Genomic DNA, 17,077 nt, shown 5'->3' on the forward strand with positions numbered 1-17,077 from the left:
GTCCTTAAAAAAAGAAAAATAATTACAAAACAAATTTTAGATGTTATTATTGCTTGCTCTAAAATTTGTCATTACAAACAGGATTTGTTAGTAATTATTTTCTTTTTTTAGACTTGATTGTAATTTTTTTATTTTTATTGAATCACTATGTCTAGTTCTATTTATAAAATCTTTATTTATAGATTATAAATAACTCTTATAATTATAATAGAGACGTATTTTATTACCTATTGGATTATGGGGCTGATACATCAGGAAGGTCGGCCAGGCTCGCCAATTACAACGAACGAGACCTCACCATCAAAATCGCCGCTGTCCCCTGCTATTTATACTTACTTTAGTGCTCATGTGAATACTGTGCTCTGTTTCGGAGTCTCTATTTTTTCCAAAACATTTTTCATGTACTATACCAAATACTGAACATATTTTTAAAAGAAAATCTCAAAAAAAATGATAGTTAATTTTAAAATTCTGAACAGTATTGATTACTACACTCATAAAAAAATTGATATATTTGAAAAGCAAATGACAACACATTTTTATAATAATTCATGATTTGAAATTTTGAAATTTAACAATATTTTTTTGGGATTTTTCCTGTTTTTAATTCCTATCATGTTTTTGTTAATAAAAGATAATTAATAATAAATAAATAAATATTTTATTAAAATCATAAGTAATATATAGTTTGAAATTAAAATGCTAAATAATATTAAACAAGTAAAAATCCAAAGTAAACACATTTTCTAATCATGTATATTAAGACAAATATTCCTATCCCTGGCGCCAGGAGTAGAATTTTAATTGCTCATAAAAACACTCGGAGTGTATCAAACCAAAAAAAGGAAAACTATATAACATTTGTATTCTTCAATAGAATCAACTTTTTTCTGAGTTTAAAGAGATCCTAGACATCTCCGGTCAAAAAAAAAAAAAAAAGAGAGATCCTAGACATGATGACAAAAGCAACGGATTATGTCACTCGCACATTATCATCCATATAATATCCCACTGCAAAATTTATCAAATTATTAAATCAGAAAAGTTATTTTTCTGAAGTACACTACAATACATGAGATAAAAACATACTTAAACGAAAAATAAGAATACCCCTCAGTTCTAAATATAAAATCTTTTTTTAGTGTAAATTATTCATAAAAATAATTTTATATTTAGATCCGAAAGAGAATAATTCGGACAACATCAGGAAAATAAATTTGAAGTGCCACGCGTCGTGAATTAAAAATGATGAAAGATCGCAATCTTGTGATTTCCGATTCCGCAAGCATCTTATAATTTCTTTTATTTTCTTTCTTTTTTCCTGTGTGAAAATCGGGGTTCGTCTTATGGTTAGTTTCTTTCCTTTTCCATGATTAAGACTTCCTCACTACGCTTATTTGTTCTCGTTATCGTTCAAGAAACGCAATCCGAAGAAGGAAATCAATCAGTTTAGCGAATTCTGGTGCGTTTGACCTTGAGAATATCGATAAGCTATCAATTTAATTCAGCGCTAGCACATTTCACCCTTTTTCCTCCGAATCGCTGACTGATTTGGAAATGCCTTAAACACAGTAAATCCATGGCTTCTGATCTCCTTGTCCGAACGGAGCAATCTCATGCTCAAACTCCACTAGTCACCCCAAAGTCGAATCGAAACGACGTCGAAGCAGGACAAAGCGGCCAGAGGCAAGGAGATGATCAACGAACCGGAAGAGACTCAGCTGGATCGGATGCTTAGTCGCATAGAAACGTTTCTCGCATTGATTGGATTCGAGCAGTCGTCGTGGTTGAGTTTTGCTCTGTCTTGGACCTCTTTCCTGGTGGTCGGCGTGGTAGTTCCGCTGGTGGTGCTCTTCGTTGGCGACTGCACCGATTGCGAGGAGTATCAACGGAAGAATTTCGAGGTAGAAATCGTTGCCTTTCAGGCGTGTCTCGCTGCCGTCTCCTTGCTCTGCCTCTCTCACAATCTGCGCAAGTATGGTTTAAGGAGGTTCCTCTTTGTTGATCGGTACAGTGGAAGATTGATGAGCTTACACGAACGTTACATCAAACAAGTTTCGGTGAGCAAATTCAAGCTTCTAAGCTATTTGCTATTTTCGTGCTGTCATTTTATTTGGAATCTTGAATTTCTTATTCATTGTCTCCAGCGGAGGTGTATTGAAATCGCTTTAAATTATTTAAATAGAAAGCATAATTCAATAGCTAATACCGCTGCGAGTATCTGAATTGATGAATTCCATATGAACATTTAATATCTGAAGAAGCATAAATCATGATCTGATTAGTCGATTATCCCTAGTTTTGTTATCGGTATCAGCATACCACTGTATCAGTTTCTGTGTTATGTTACTATGCTTGCGACTTGAAGAAGACCAAGTCGTTGTCAGATTTTGATCAACTAAGTGTCACCCAGTTTGTTTGCTAAACGTATCGCCTAAATCATGTGAATAACCGTCATTTTTCGATTTCACGTTCTTAGAGTTTCTAGATATGGTAAAAACCAGAGCTCAATTTCTAATTCTCTTTCACTTCGATGCCCTTCTGTTGTTTCTTAGCCTTGTCAGGCAATGCTAAAAATGCTTTCTCTGGCCTTAGGAATCTTTTCGGTTGCTTGCTCTGTGGGGTTCGACATGTTTCTTTCTGAAGACTATCAGAGAAATCATTCGCCTTTCACACGTAAATCACGAGTCATGGTGGCCTTCGTTTGCTGTTTCAGTAGCTTTGATCATATCCTGGACTTATGTGAGTACAATCTCTCTATTGGCCAGCATTTTGTTTCACTTGATCTGCAACTTGCAAGTTATCCACTTCGATGATTACGCGAAGCTCATACAAAGGGATGCTAATGTGCTCATTTTCATGGAGGAGCACATTCGGTTACGCTATCATCTCTCCAAGATAAGCCATAGGTTTAGAATCTATCTCCTTCTAGGATTCTTCGTTGTTACAGTTAGCCAAATTGTCACTCTGATACAAGTCACGGCATTTAGTGGATTAATTACTTTCGCGAATGGTGGAGATTTTGCTGTAAGTTCAAGCTTTAACGTTCCCATCAATTTCCATGTAGTTTGAAGAACTTCAAATTTCGTGGTTATTTTAACCAGCCATACTTCAGTCATTTGTTTCTTTCTTCTTTGACTAAAGACCTCGAGCTTTCCACCTGAATTTTATGTTTCATTTTCTTTTAGGTGTCTACAATTGTTCAGGTTGTTGGAATCATTATTTGTCTGCACGCAGCAACAAGGATTTCTCATAGAGCTCAAAACATTGTTTCACTTGCGAGCAGATGGCATGCTCTAGCCACATGCACTACTTCTGATGCGTCTCCACTGAGAAGTTATGCTAGTGCGGGGAGCCTGGAGCCTGCAAACCATTTAAATTCTTTACATTTCAATTCCTCTGAAAGTGATCTAGAATCTTTGGAATTCAACGTGGTGCCTACGAATAGCCAACTTGCTTCTTACATGTCCTCGCATCACAAGAGACAAGCTTTTGGTAAGTAACTTAACCACAGCCTATATCTGTAGTGTTGAATTTCTCTAGTCAGTTATTTTCATTAGTGAGTTGAGGGACACGTCATACAACCCCCAAGCAGTGAAGATTAGTATTGCAAATGCTAATTAGTTGATAATTTTACATAATCACTGCTGCGAAAGTACTACTTCTGATCCTTTTTACCTCTTTAACTCCTTCGCGAAAGTTTCTTTTACGTAGTCATGCTTGATCTTCTATCAGACTTGCCTCTATGCTGTTTTCCGCATCTATTTTGAAATTGGCAAATTCTCTTCTCTAGCGTGATTAAAAACTGTCAATGACTTTTAAGAGGCTTCATGTTGTACCCTTAATATGCAGTGATGTATCTACAAACGAATCCTGGAGGAATCACTATATTTGGATGGGTAGTTGATCGGTCCCTTGTCAACACAATATTTTTCCTGGAACTTACGCGGTGGTTACATTCTTGGCAAGACCATATTATGATGCATATTGTAAACATGTATCAGCGGGCGGGCATCGTTTGTCATCTTTTGGTCGAGAATCACTTCGTGTGAAAAAGTGATTTCCACAGTCAAAACTGAGGCAGGGGCAGACTGCCAAAAGGATATCACAGGAAGCCCACTGGAAAAAAAAAAAAAAAAGTTTTGCAGGTCTTCGACTTCGGATAGGGGTGAAGTGTAGTCCAATTGGTTTCCAGTTATTCCATAAAAGACGAAGCGTGGACCAGGCGACCTACCACACCGGACCACATATTGGAGAGAGCATCTAGGCCCACCAAGGATTTTTTTTTTTTATTTTTTATTATTCGCATTTTTTGTAGACTTTAGTTGATTCCATGCTTTTGAAAAAAATTTTCCGTGTACTAAATTTAATATGGAGACTTTTAATAGTATTATTTTAATTTTATGTAAAATTTTAAATTAAACTAAATGTTTCTGATATTTCATTTCCGAATTAATTCTTGGGCCAAAACTGGAGACCAAATTATACCCAAGTTCAAATTACAATAACCATCATTCGTTGGAGTTGCAATCTACCGTCGTTAAAAGTAGCTGTGAAGAAGAGGAAAGTGAAGTCATTCCTTTAGGCACAAGGCAACTGGAGGGAAAAGAAAAGGTTTTAATACTGAATTTAAATAAATTAGACAAAAGCTTTTAATTATACTTTAAATTTCTTAATAGAGCTCGCAAAAATTTTCCTGCCTTCCCTTCATTTCCCCCTTACTAACGGACCCTTGTCATCTTTCCATTTCACTGGGCCGGCCCCACCCTCGTTGTGGAATGAGTTCATTTAGCATACATCAAATTCATATAGGTTGTTTAAATCAATGATACATTAGCCGCCAGTTCTTGCCGACGAGAAATTTTACTTGAGATCACCTCAAAATCCTACACACGGCAAATATCACTCGCTCCAGTTCAGTTTAATTGGTACGTAAGCCCCTCTGCATATATGTTAGAATTCCCATATTGGTTTTTTATATCCATAAAGGCAAAACAAAGCCATTTATTCTCCTCATCCAAAACAAACCCCATGATGTCGGGACCATGAACAAAATAAACTTCAGCGTCTCTCGACATTTCAACTTTCATTGTATGTTTGATTGTTGGTGCGGCAATATAGTAAGTATACATTCAATTGACCGACCAAAAACTGACAATTATGTACAACTGCGAGTCATCAACCTACCTCGCATGAACCATGTTACGCGCTGACATGCTAGGAAGAATGTTCGTAATAAAGCGGGTCAAGCTCTCATTGGAATTTGGCATCACATGCAGATGGATTGCACCTCATCCCAATAGCAACAGCAAAATGTTAGAACCAAAAATAAGTTTTAAAAAAAAAAACGAACCACCAATTAATAAAATCAAAACTATACATATTAGCAGTAAGACTTCAGAAAGTTGACGTTATTTAAAAAAAACTTCTCTGCGAATTGTCCCGTTATTCTCAACTTGATCTACCTGAACAATTAACAGTCATGACACTAATTGCAATGCACCTGCATTGTCATGCAATCATTTCTGACTGGGGAGGTAAATTAAGGTCACTCCCAATAATAGCCTAAATCAAGGCATTGTGAGTTCAGGAAAGAGGCAACTAGAAGTTGAAATCATATTAATGAGAAACTAATCCCTGAATGCTTTGAATCTCTACCATAACCCAGCTCACAGGTGTGCAACATCCCACACAATTATGCATATGCACAACGCAAGAGATGTGCATGATACCCAAAGGTACACAAAGTTTAGACAAGACATCATCATTCGTCAAAGCAACAAGTCCTCTTTAATGTATGTATCCCTTTAAACATGATTCTAAGCATGATTGATAGCTAAATATTTTTACATTTTATTTCTACACTACAAAAACAATGTCCTCAAAATTTCAGTAAAAAAGAACAATCTGGATATCGGCTCCTTTTATTAAAAACATGAAAAATACTTCAAGCATCTAAAATGATATATTACAGATATCAACCACAATTTGATTGACAAGACTCTGCTTCCCAAGATAATTAGTCCTAGCGGCGAGATTCATCGACAGGAAAAAAAAAAAAAAACATTTTTCACTATATCAGCACCATCAAACCAAACAAAGATGGAACTTTGTTTTGAAGGATGCATATAAAAGAGGAGCAGTTATATAATAAGTGGGTCTATTAATTGTGAGGACGCTCTTCTATCATTCCATATATTTTGTTCTGCACAAATTGCAGGGTACAGACGGATCACCATCTTCTATTTTAAACAATGAATATTACCATCATGTTCCTAAATTGAATTAAATAAGTACAACGAGGATGCTTTGGAGCTAGAAAAAAATGTTCCAACCCTCCCTCACCTCACCATATATAGCCAGGATAAGGCAACATAGCTCATTCCATACGAATCAACCAACCCTCCCCCACCCTACCATCTTCAAAGTTTTAAACCACAGTACGATCACAAGAGACCTCAAAGCGATAGCGATACTATTTAAACAATGCGACTGATAGGGCATGCACAGAAAAAGGAGCAATTCTAATCTCAAGATTATACAAGAACTTCATAAATATATTATGACAAACCAAAGTTCGTATAGTACCTCTGAGAGCCTGAAGGAACAACTAATTGATGTTCTATATATCCAGGGTATACGAGTAACTTCCTCAACCTGCGTGCTTTGATACTGCAGTGACATCCGCAGACAAATGTCATAAAATAATTCTTATAGTAGCCAAAGCTTCAATTTTCCATTACTATAAATGACAACAGTTTCTTTCTTTTCATTTCATTTCAATTCTTCTAAGAATATTCCAATCAATTTATTCTTTGACATGCAATACACATGGATGATATACTCCAAAGAAGCGGCAATTTTGTTTGGTCTTAGGGAAGGAAGATGAAAACCAATGTAGTTAAAGGATCCTGAATGGATGGGGAAAAAACTAATCAAACAACAGACAAATAACAGGCAACAACTGGGGAGTAGCAAATTCAAGAAATTCATAGTATAGGCGCTTCATTTAGATGAAGACCTCACTTAAGGCTAAACTGCCAACAAAAGTTGCAATTTTATATCCAGGCAAAGCGCCAAAGAACAAAAATGAGTGAAAAGGCTCATGACTGGTCCAATTAAAACAAAATTATGATAAAGATTAACGATTAAAAAAAAAAGGAAATAAAAAAATTCAGTAAAATGATCATTATGATCTTCACATCACATTCAATCAGCAACACCATGTATAAATAGTTCAGCTCCATGTAACTGATTAAATATTATACAACCCCACAATTATTTTTCTTTTTTCCCAGGAGGATATTAGAGGCCAAGAACAAGGGAGCCAGAAATCCAATATCCCTCGCTCCCGGTTAGAAGACTTAAAAGTGACTTTCTCTACAGGGTTTTCTTATTTGCTGTTTGGGTGGACTCAACTGACTTTGTATAATGGAAATTTTAACCCGAAATTTTGGGTTGCAAATGGAATAAAAGTTACTTTCAGGAAACTAGACTTTACAAATGGAAAAACGGGTTTTGGAATCTGGTAGCCAACCACACTTAAAATTCCAAACAAGTCATAACTGAAGAATTAATTTCATTTTTTATCCATTCCATAGAGTGCAAAAATAAGTCATATCTGAAGAATTAATTTCATTGTTTATCCGATTCCAAGAATGCAATATTTCTCGAAGCAAAAGCCACTTGAAGGCATTGTTTAAAATATAACAGACAATAGACAGTAGACAATAGCATGACACAATTTGAAACAGCTGTCCTCCATAAATATCCTAGTCAGCAAATTCTCTTGACAGGAGAAAAAGGGGAAAGTGCACCACACAGAAGCTCAAAACCGAAGGCCCCCAGTAGCACACATAAGAAAGCCCAACTCAGTCCTTCTTGCATTGTCTTAAATTTTCAAACGTTCTGTATGCATATAAACTTTTCCCCCCCCATCAACTCATCTCACAATGTTGCCTGCTAATGTATCATCAGTTTGCGCACAAAAGAAATAAAATTGATGGCCAGTCATAGTTTCCAGAAAGGAAACTCAGGAATAGGATCCAAAGGAGCTGGCCTTTTCTTCTACATAACAATAAAAATTGTATTACACAGAACCAAATCCATGATATCATGCCATATACAATTAGTGACTTCGGCACAAATAGCAGTCTTGTGACATTGACAATCCTCAGCCAGATTGTTACACATAAAAGATAAGAAAAATTCTAGGTACCAAGCCAGTTTTACATTGTACAGAGCCAACGACCCACACTTCTCAGACAGAACTGTAATCATCAACCAATATGGTTCGTTGTTTGAGTACCATCACTCAATTAAACAACATTACCAGGTGCCCATGCAAACAACAAGCGCACGTGGGCGTTATATACCTCATCGACAAAAATAATACCCCCATCCCTTAATATCCGAGATATTAAAGGAATAAATTACCTTTCAGGCACAATGTTACTGTCAATTTCTTCTTCAGTGAAATGCAAGAAGGCGCTCTTCCACTTCACACACCAACCGTCTCTTGCAAACACAATATTGATATTAAAAAAAGAAAGAAAAGACAAGCTAGAAATTCCATACTGTTTTAATACTAAAATCAGCACATATTAATATTGAAGACAGAAAAGACAGAAGCTAGAAATTCCATACTGTTTTAATACTCACAAAATCAGATAAAAACCGTTTACAATGAGAATGGAAACGAATATGGTTACATACACAAGTTTCAGCAAAAACTGACTTTTCCTATTTTAAAATAAGGCAGCTATGCCACACCTTGTGCTGCTGGCAGTGCTCCAAGTGCATATATATGATGGCCAAATCAGGAGGGTAATTGACCTGAAAGAAATCTGGATCCCAGGATGTATCTTTGGCCATCAATCCCAAGAGGTAAAGAAACACAAATTCTCCGCATAACCCAAGTGCCTGCTAAAAAATAGCACAAGTGATTGTTTAACATGTTTGCAACTTCCGCTCAGTACACACTCTCACCTCATCCATGCAAACGTCAGCAGCGGAGCATGTTAGAATGATTATCAAGGCCATAGCTTTACAGTGCATGATTCTCAGCCAAAAATACCACCAGTCCCTAATTCACCCTGCTGTAACTCCTTTCGACGCTGCTCCTCAACCAGGATCAGGACTCGTTAATAGTCTCCGAGTCCGCCTAATTGAAGCATAACAAGCATCTACTAGTCAAAATGAGTTTAGTTAAGGGAGGGAAAGGTACTATTAATACAAGGAGTCCTTACCTCTCTTGAGCATGTCGAGCAGGAAAAGTAGGCATAAATCTTTAGACTTCGGAAGAGGAACTTCACGAAACCACTCATGATTGAGAGCTTCTTCAGACCGTGATCCTCTGCACGTAGTAGAAAGTGTTGCCAAGTCCATGAAAGTATAGAAATATTTGCCAAATAAAACTGGGAAGTTATTGTACAAGACCCTTTTACCTTCTCAGGGTCATAAGTAAGGAGCTTGTTCAACAAATCAAATCCAGAATCAGAGAGAACTGGAGATCCAGTGAATGATGTGGCAGGAAATTTTTTGCGCAGAGGAAGACCTGAACCACGGGAACATTGGGCAGTTAATACAAACTAGCAAAGTCGTTTAACTTTTAAATGCACACCAAGGGAGGCCAGATAGCCAGACCAGAACCACCCAAAGTTCGAAGCCTGGGAAAACAGTGGCAAAAAATAAAAGGAAGATAATATAACAGCAAGAACTTGGCAGGCACAAATGGAAATTAACTAGGAAAGCATACCTTGTCAATTTGATCAAATTCAGTCTTCCCATTGAATAGTGCTTCTTTGGACAATAGCTCAGCCATTATACAACCCAAAGACCACATATCAATGGCTGTTGAATACTGTCTTGCTCCCAGAAGAAGTTCAGGTGCCCTGAGAGAAACAGATAGAGCATCATTAAGTAGATGAACTCTAAAAGAGAACACGGCAACAGACGCGTTAAATCAGACAGCAATAAAACCGGTAACAGAAAAATAATAACAGGATATCCTCATCAGCGTGAGATGTGACAGACATAACAAAATGGCAATGGTCTCAACATTCAGTAGCAAACAACAATATGGGAACCAAGAAATTCCACACCAAACATGTGAAAATTAAAGGAACAAGTAACAAATTTAAGCAAGAATACTCACCTGTACCAAAGAGTAACAACCATATGTGTGTATGTTTTCAATGGACTTCCATACTGACGAGCCAACCCAAAATCACAAATTTTTAACTCACCCCTATTATTCATAAGCAGGTTAGAAGTCTTCAAATCCCTATGAAGCACCCAGTTGTCATGAAGATACTTTACACCTTCTATAAGCTGCAGCATAAGGCACTTCACTTCGCTCTGGCTGAATGGCTGCTTCATTGCCTCCATTAGTCCTTTAAGATCATGTTCCATGTATTCCATCACCATAAAAATACTATCAAGGTTGCTACCTACTACTACTACTCTTTAACATCAACATATTGATGGGTGGTGAAAAGAAAGTAGAACGTTTATTTCCCTTAGAGAAGTCAGCGGAAAACCCTCTTTTTCCTTCTCCATCTTCACCTTCTTCAATGCTACAATTTCCCCAGTCTTCTTATCTTTGGCCCTATACACAACACCATATGTACCCTCATCTATCTTGTTCAGTCTCTCAAACTCATCAACACTTCTACAACCCTGGAGCATGTTGACAACTCTTTGTGGTGGACCTGGAGGCTCTGGAGTCTCCCGTCCATCATCTTCATCTTCAGAAGCAGTATCTGAGTGGCTAACAGTAGTTTCACTTTTCACACCTTGAACATCAATTTCCATATAGTCATCCTTATCAGATCCAATACCAGCATGATCATCCCCAGTGGAGATTTTTCCATGGCTATCTCTTTCTTCAGACTCAGATGATTTAGCTCTAGCTCCTTCATAACCATCTCTTTTTGATTCCTCTGGGCTCAACAGCTTGTTTCGCACTCTGGCATTCACTAACTCAGGTGACAACCTCTTCCTCTTTCTAGAAAATTCATCACCATCATCTATAATTTCACCTTCATCCCCGGGAGAGTTATCCCCAGCTGCCCATCTTGAAGACGATATATTATGCATAGGCACATAGTCATCACCGTCTGGCTGCTCACCTTCCCGATCATTGCCCAAATTTTGATCTGGTGACGAAGTAAGCGCTCTCACAGTAGACTCAGTACCAACATCCTGAACTGACTCAGAGGACAGAGGAGGTTTAACTGCCGTAGGCAACTCACGAGTCTCAGTTTCTCTATTGTTAACAGGATGGATCTCCACTCCCCCATATGGAGCATTAGGTGACTGGCGGAATGCTTTTGGTAGTGGTGGTGGAGGAGGAAGACTAGTCAAAGTCGTGGACACCTTAAGTTTGGGTGAATCACTGACTTCTTTGTCATCCTGATCCCACACTATGGGTGAAAATTTTCTTTTCCTCTCCAATGGAGACTGAGTCCCATTCCTTTCAACCTTTGTAACCTCAAAGCCTTTCCCCTGTGGTTCTGATTCAATAGCTTCATCAGAGCCGCTGTCACTGGAAAGCTCACCTGGCTCCCTATCCGCTGCCTTGACAGAAAAACCACATTTTCTGGGACCAAGGCCACACTGCTGCTCCCCGAGTCACTCCTACTAGAAGATGAGCGGTAGCGGTAGCTGCCATTCATCGCTTCTCTCTCCCTAATATCCTTCTGTCTCACTCTAATCCTATCTCTTGCATCCCTGTTCACAACTCTCACACCATCGCGGTTACCAGTCCTAATCCGATCGTAATCTTCTTCAGAACTAGCATAATCCCGCCTTGAGACGTCAATACTGGACTCACGATCCCTAAATTCGTTGTCGCGATAGCCTCCATGCCTCCCAGCAGCCATATATATACCTAAATGCTAACTTGCACAGAAAACCGCTAATCCCTCTCCTACCAGACGTAGATGTTCTGCTTATAAACCTAAACCCAGAGCACAGAGAATTCAGCCTGGAATTCCTAATTTGAGGAACGCGAATACGCGTAAATCAAATAGAAACCCTAACTTCGAACGAAGTCATATCCGACAACAATTCGATATCAGACAACCACGCCCTTGAAGATAATCAGAAGTTATGTGATGGCGCTACTGTGCAGTTAAAATCGACAGGGATAGACAGGATCAGATCGAAACCCTAGAAATTCAAGCTATCCAGGGAAAGAGGACGAAAAATGAAAGAAATTAAACTGTAGAATTAACAGGGTGGAGCCAGAATCATCGATACTCACACTCGACAAGGAATGATTATCGAATTGAAACGGCTTACAAATTGATGGATAAAGAGCGACAAAGGCAAGCGACGGGGAGATAGGGAGAGCGACCTTCGTCCGGAAAAGAGTGAAAAGGGGGCGTGACCACGCAAAGAAAGGAGGCACGCGGTCCGGCGCAAAATGGAAAATCCTTTTTTTTTTCTTAATTATTATGCGTTGTAAAAATCGGGCGTCATATGACATTTGGGCCCCTCAAAGAGCCCATCCCTTTAATTGGGCGTGCGAGGACCTCCTTGGCCCAACGACTTACGCCCGAGACCGAGGGCTATCAGCTGAGGGTTTTTGTTTTATTTCTTTTCTTAGTTCTCAATTTGTATCTGTAATTTTCTGATTTCTGAGCAAAGGTCTCTTTGATATAAGAAAAATGGACCGAAGGGGAGGAGAGAAATAATTTTAATGAACCCAATTTAAAAAATTGGAAAAATGTGGTTGTAAAATTTTTTACTTCAAGCTCATTAAAATTTTTCCTTCATTCTCCTCCCATCTGATTCCCTTATACCAAACATTGAGTTAGAAATGTTGATGCCATTTATAAAGATTTTATGTCTAATTTTTATACCTCAAGCCCCATTTGTCATTATGGGAGAAATAAAGAATGAAACATGTAATCAAACAACATTGCTTCAAATAAAGAATACCTAACCAACAAAATTCTACATATAAAATTCTATTCTGCCCACCAAACAAACCTCAATAAAATAGTTTTTATTTTTCTTTTTGGTCAAAAGCAACTATCATAACATAAAATTGGATATCTTGGATTTGAAAGACACTACAATCATTCTATTCAATTCTCCATAGTTTGTCTGAATTCAGAATTAATGTCACAACAACTAGTCTGCGGTGGGTTCAGAAGAAATACCCAAGAATGTCAGCTAATGCGTCAATTTTCACTTAACACCAATAGGCATAACATATGGAACATGTGAAAATATGAATGAATCTTGTCTCTTTTGCCGACAACAGATTCATTTGCACCGCTACCTTAACATGCACTTGCATATTTTCCATCTATTTTTTCATGAGAAGAAAGCTGTAATATCATCCGTGCTCTAATTATAAGACCTTATTTATAGTTTATAAACAAAATCTTATTAGTTATACAATACAAACGACCACGTAATATCATCCGTGCATCGCTCAGGTCTTGTAATGTTTTAACAATAATAATGATTATAACAGGTTTCCACGCTAGACATACAAGTTGCGGAGAGAGAAGAATAAATGGACATGAATTTAGTGTTTTTGCATTAAAAATAAACAAAAGAAAAGAGTGAGAGATTATTATGTGCAATTAATTTGAGTGTAAAATTAAGATGAGCAATGATACACAAAAGTAGCTAGTAGTGGTAGGAGTAGCTAGTTGATATTGATATTAATAGAATACAATAGAATGCTACCAGCAAAGGGAAGGGAACTTAAAGTGGAGAGAGAAAGAAGAAGGGACATGTCCTGTCCTTCTGATGTAGTCAGCTCTTTCGGAAGTCCTCAAAGCTTTTTCATTAAGCTTAGCTTCTGCGTTAGCTCTCTTCTCTTCTGCCACCCTCCTTGTTGCCGCTACTTTGTTTGCTAGCCTCTCTTGTGCCCGAGCTTTCATTCTCTCAGCTTTCACCTATATATATATGTGTGTGTGTGTTGTATATATGTATATGAGATGGAGAGAGAGAAGAGAGAGACTGATCATAATTCATAAGGCTGCAAATAAACATGCATGCTTCTGTGTCTACTAAGTTCTGAATCTGACCTATGGGTCTTCCATGCATCTTATAAGATATAGAGAAAATGACATCGCATATTGCAAAACTTGGACAGCGCTAGTTCATAACTTATCTCAGAACAACAACAAAAAAAAAATTGTTAGCTATCACTACTTTAGAAAACATTATTATAACCACATAATTTTTCACCTTTAAAAAGTTGTGTGCTAAATGTAAGCACGTCTTTCAAAAGGATTCGAATTCCAGTTTGTCGTGTTGCAAGAAACTAGCTCCTTCTGTTAGAACTAACCTTATTGTTATAAACCTTAAGTCTTTTTAATTAGCGCCTTATTTTCCCAACATACAACGATGTGTAGAATTGTGTGAGCTGCAAAAGAAATTTTTTATGTGCATACTAGATAGTCATATATTATTCCAAACTATTTTTAAATAAAAGCTCATCACGAAGTTGTAGAATAAACCAGTAATTTTATTAAACCCAATAATCTTATCTTGAAAAATCTCAAACATTTCATATACTAATTTCTTTTATCTTGTCATTCTTAGCGTTAGTGGAGTTCACAAAAAATTCTATGTATCAAGGTAAAAATTCTGTGATGCCTCCAAGGTTGGTTTTAGTATAAGGGATTTTCAAACTAAACACAAGGTGTGGTGATATTCAAGTTCATGTGAATATAAACAATGTTTGAGAGAATTATCTCAATTCAGTCTAACAATACTCGAATAAGAAACTATATATATACATATATAAAAGGAATTCTTTAATACCAATTTACGAAGCAGTTTATGAATATCCACGTGAAATTAATATTTGAAGCTAATATACATGTGTGTGTACACACACTAGTATTACTACTCTTCCGGTCCTAAATATAAAAATTTTATATACACTAATATAAAGGTCATATATTTAGGACCGGAAGAATATATACAAACACTTGGAACCGTGACCACTCATTGGGAAAGATCTCTGCCATGGCATGATTCATTTCAAGAATTCTCTCTGTCACTTCATGTTTGGAAATTGAAACTCTCTAAAGCCACTCATAACAACATACCCATAGCAGAGAAGCACACGTTAAAAGGCGAGCCATTTCTGATTTTTATGGCCCCTTTATATATTTTTCATAACTATCTGAACATCATTCTTAGTCCCTTAAATCTAATCTTAACCCTCCTTAAGTTTATTTGGTCACCAAACAGCCTCTAACTTTAATCCTAACCCAATCATTCAATCTTTAAAACTTCCCATTATATCTATTCTATTACTTTTCATCGCCTGCAGTAGTTTCAACGATATGACCAATCACTGCCCAGAAATCTTTTTAATAAGTTTACACACACACAAGAGTATTCAAGATATTAACTCATCAGATACGATATTTTAGAAGAAAAACTAGAAGAAATTGAAAATAATTCCATTATTACCTCCATTTTCTTTATTTCCATCTCAGCTTTTCTTATCTGATGGTTTTCCCAGGCCTGAATCTTTACCTCCTCACGCTTGAACCTACAATGCAAGCTTCCCATTCTTAGAATCAGTGCAGAATAATCCAATATAATCTAAGTCCATTCCTATAGAATCATCACCAGAATTAATTTAATATCTAACCATATTTGTTATAATAATATAATTAATTAATTAAAGATTCCTACAAATATTGGAACTGATTCTGTTTTTTTTTAAAAAAAAAAAAAACAAAGGTGATGATACTGATATTGCAGCGACAAATTCATATACCATATCTAATCACGTCTGAATGACAAAAGTATACAATTATAGAAAGCAATAATATGAATAACAGTCCTTATTTATTAAGGAGGAAATTATAATTACTTAAAAGTTCTTAAACATATATGGGATTCATAGATCACGTTACCTTGCCATGTATTTGGCTCTTTCTGCTTCATCCCATGCCAATGCTCTGCTTTCGAGAGGGCTTAATTTCTTAGCTGGATTCTCCGTCTTCTTGGAGGGGCTTGATTGTTCTGCCACATAACTTCTCGTATTTCCACTATTACCCCCATTTGAACTCCTCAATGGCGTAGAAGTCCCTGAATGAACGGGGCTTCGACTCGCCGGAGTTGTGGCTCTGATCGGCGTCGCCGTTCTCGAAGGCTCTTGGCTAGCTATAGGCGTCATCTCCGTCCCCATATCTCTCACACATATCGATCGAACACATGATGCGTTTTGGCTCGCCGGCCTGTTGATTCGCCAAAACGACTCGTCGCATTCTACCTTCTTTGTTTCCTCTGCTTCGTGCTGGCAAGTTGTGCTGCGTTCTTCTTCGTCTTCCTCTTCTTTCTCATCAAAATCTTGCTCTTTCTGTGGAACAGGAGCTATTAATCTCAAGTCATCTGCGTTTGAGTTCCTGGGTTTGTTCTTAGACTGGCTTTTCTCGCCTCCTCTTGACAAAGACGACAACCCTACGAGCCACTTTTGAGCGTCGTCCCACTTAGACGGTGTGGGTTTTCCCAGAGTGGTACGGTTGGTCCCCTTGTGAAATTCGAAATAAACGGCACTTGGATTTGAAGTCTCCTGCGTTTGATGGCCATAGCACCCTTTTTCTTCCACAGATCTCATTCTCAAGTATGATTCACAGAGAATAATATCACAAAACTTCAAGTCTACACACAATGTTTTTTTTAAAAAAAAAAAAATCAGATCCTATATTTGCCAAAAGTTCAAGTTCCTGAGACTTTCTTGTGGACTCAGGAATAGATGACTGGTTTCAAAAAGTTGGAATCTTCAAGTACTTTTTTTTTTTTGAGGGGGGGAGGAGTTTATAACAAGAAGAAAGAAGAAAACAAAAGGAAGCTAGAAACAGATTCGCAACAGAGCCATTTGTGAAGAGAGTGAAGTTGTATCTGAGGAATGAAGTGTGTTGGAAGGAAGAATAAGAAGAGGTTTCTGCATCAAACCATAGAATTCTGAGAAGTGCAGAGAGAGAGAGAGGAGTGAATTAGAGATCCATGGAACATTAAAATACTAACAAAATAGTTGCATGTTGCATTAAGGAATCACCCAGATATGACAGAAAGAGAGAGT

General features: G+C 37.4%; 2 protein-coding genes and 1 pseudogene across 4 annotated transcripts; 1 reads left to right on the forward strand and 2 right to left on the reverse strand.

Moving 5' to 3' along the window:
* Window positions 1-1,329: 1,329 nt before the first annotated feature.
* LOC114729374 (uncharacterized) lies at window positions 1,330-4,456 on the forward strand. Of its 3 annotated transcripts, XR_003738735.1 has the most exons (5): window positions 1,330-2,060; window positions 2,596-3,027; window positions 3,189-3,495; window positions 3,853-4,139; window positions 4,196-4,456. XR_003738735.1 is itself a non-coding variant. In XM_028916376.1 (4 exons), exons 1-4 carry the CDS (start codon window positions 1,695-1,697, stop codon window positions 4,050-4,052), a joined length of 1,305 nt encoding a protein of 434 aa, XP_028772209.1. In that variant the 5' UTR covers window positions 1,330-1,694; the 3' UTR covers window positions 4,053-4,456. The 3 variants fall into 3 exon arrangements, 2 of the variants coding, with proteins under 2 accessions (XP_028772209.1, XP_028772210.1); XM_028916376.1 differs by having other exon boundaries at window positions 3,853-4,456; XM_028916377.1 differs by having other exon boundaries at window positions 2,596-2,742; window positions 3,853-4,456.
* A 517-nt stretch (window positions 4,457-4,973) lies between these two features.
* LOC114729359 (cyclin-dependent kinase G-2-like) lies at window positions 4,974-12,402 on the reverse strand (annotated as a pseudogene).
* A 1,182-nt stretch (window positions 12,403-13,584) lies between these two features.
* LOC114729375 (uncharacterized protein At3g61260) lies at window positions 13,585-17,077 on the reverse strand. Its single transcript, XM_028916378.1, has 3 exons — window positions 15,909-17,077; window positions 15,457-15,538; window positions 13,585-13,922 (listed from the first exon to the last, which is right to left on the reverse strand). Exons 1-3 carry the CDS (start codon window positions 16,610-16,612, stop codon window positions 13,707-13,709), a joined length of 1,002 nt encoding a protein of 333 aa, XP_028772211.1. The 5' UTR covers window positions 16,613-17,077; the 3' UTR covers window positions 13,585-13,706.

The sequence above is a fragment of the Neltuma alba genome, unplaced genomic scaffold (genome assembly GCF_004799145.2).
Source record: "Neltuma alba isolate B1F8T4 unplaced genomic scaffold, ASM479914v2 tig00012629_pilon, whole genome shotgun sequence".
In the NCBI taxonomy this organism is placed as follows: domain Eukaryota; kingdom Viridiplantae; phylum Streptophyta; class Magnoliopsida; order Fabales; family Fabaceae; genus Neltuma; species Neltuma alba.

Coding starts and splice junctions, on each gene's coding strand:
- LOC114729374 (XM_028916376.1), top strand. CDS start 1,695: ATGATCAACGAACCGGAAGAGACTCAGCTGGATCGGATGCTTAGTCGC. Junction 3,028..3,188: donor CGAATGGTGGAGATTTTGCT/GTAAGTTCAAGC, acceptor ATTTTCTTTTAG/GTGTCTACAATTGTTCAGGT. Junction 3,496..3,852: donor TCACAAGAGACAAGCTTTTG/GTAAGTAACTTA, acceptor CTTAATATGCAG/TGATGTATCTACAAACGAAT.
- LOC114729375 (XM_028916378.1), bottom strand. CDS start 16,612: ATGAGATCTGTGGAAGAAAAAGGGTGCTATGGCCATCAAACGCAGGAG. Junction 15,539..15,908: donor AGAGCCAAATACATGGCAAG/GTAACGTGATCT, acceptor CTTGCATTGTAG/GTTCAAGCGTGAGGAGGTAA. Junction 13,923..15,456: donor TGGAAATAAAGAAAATGGAG/GTAATAATGGAA, acceptor ATATATATATAG/GTGAAAGCTGAGAGAATGAA.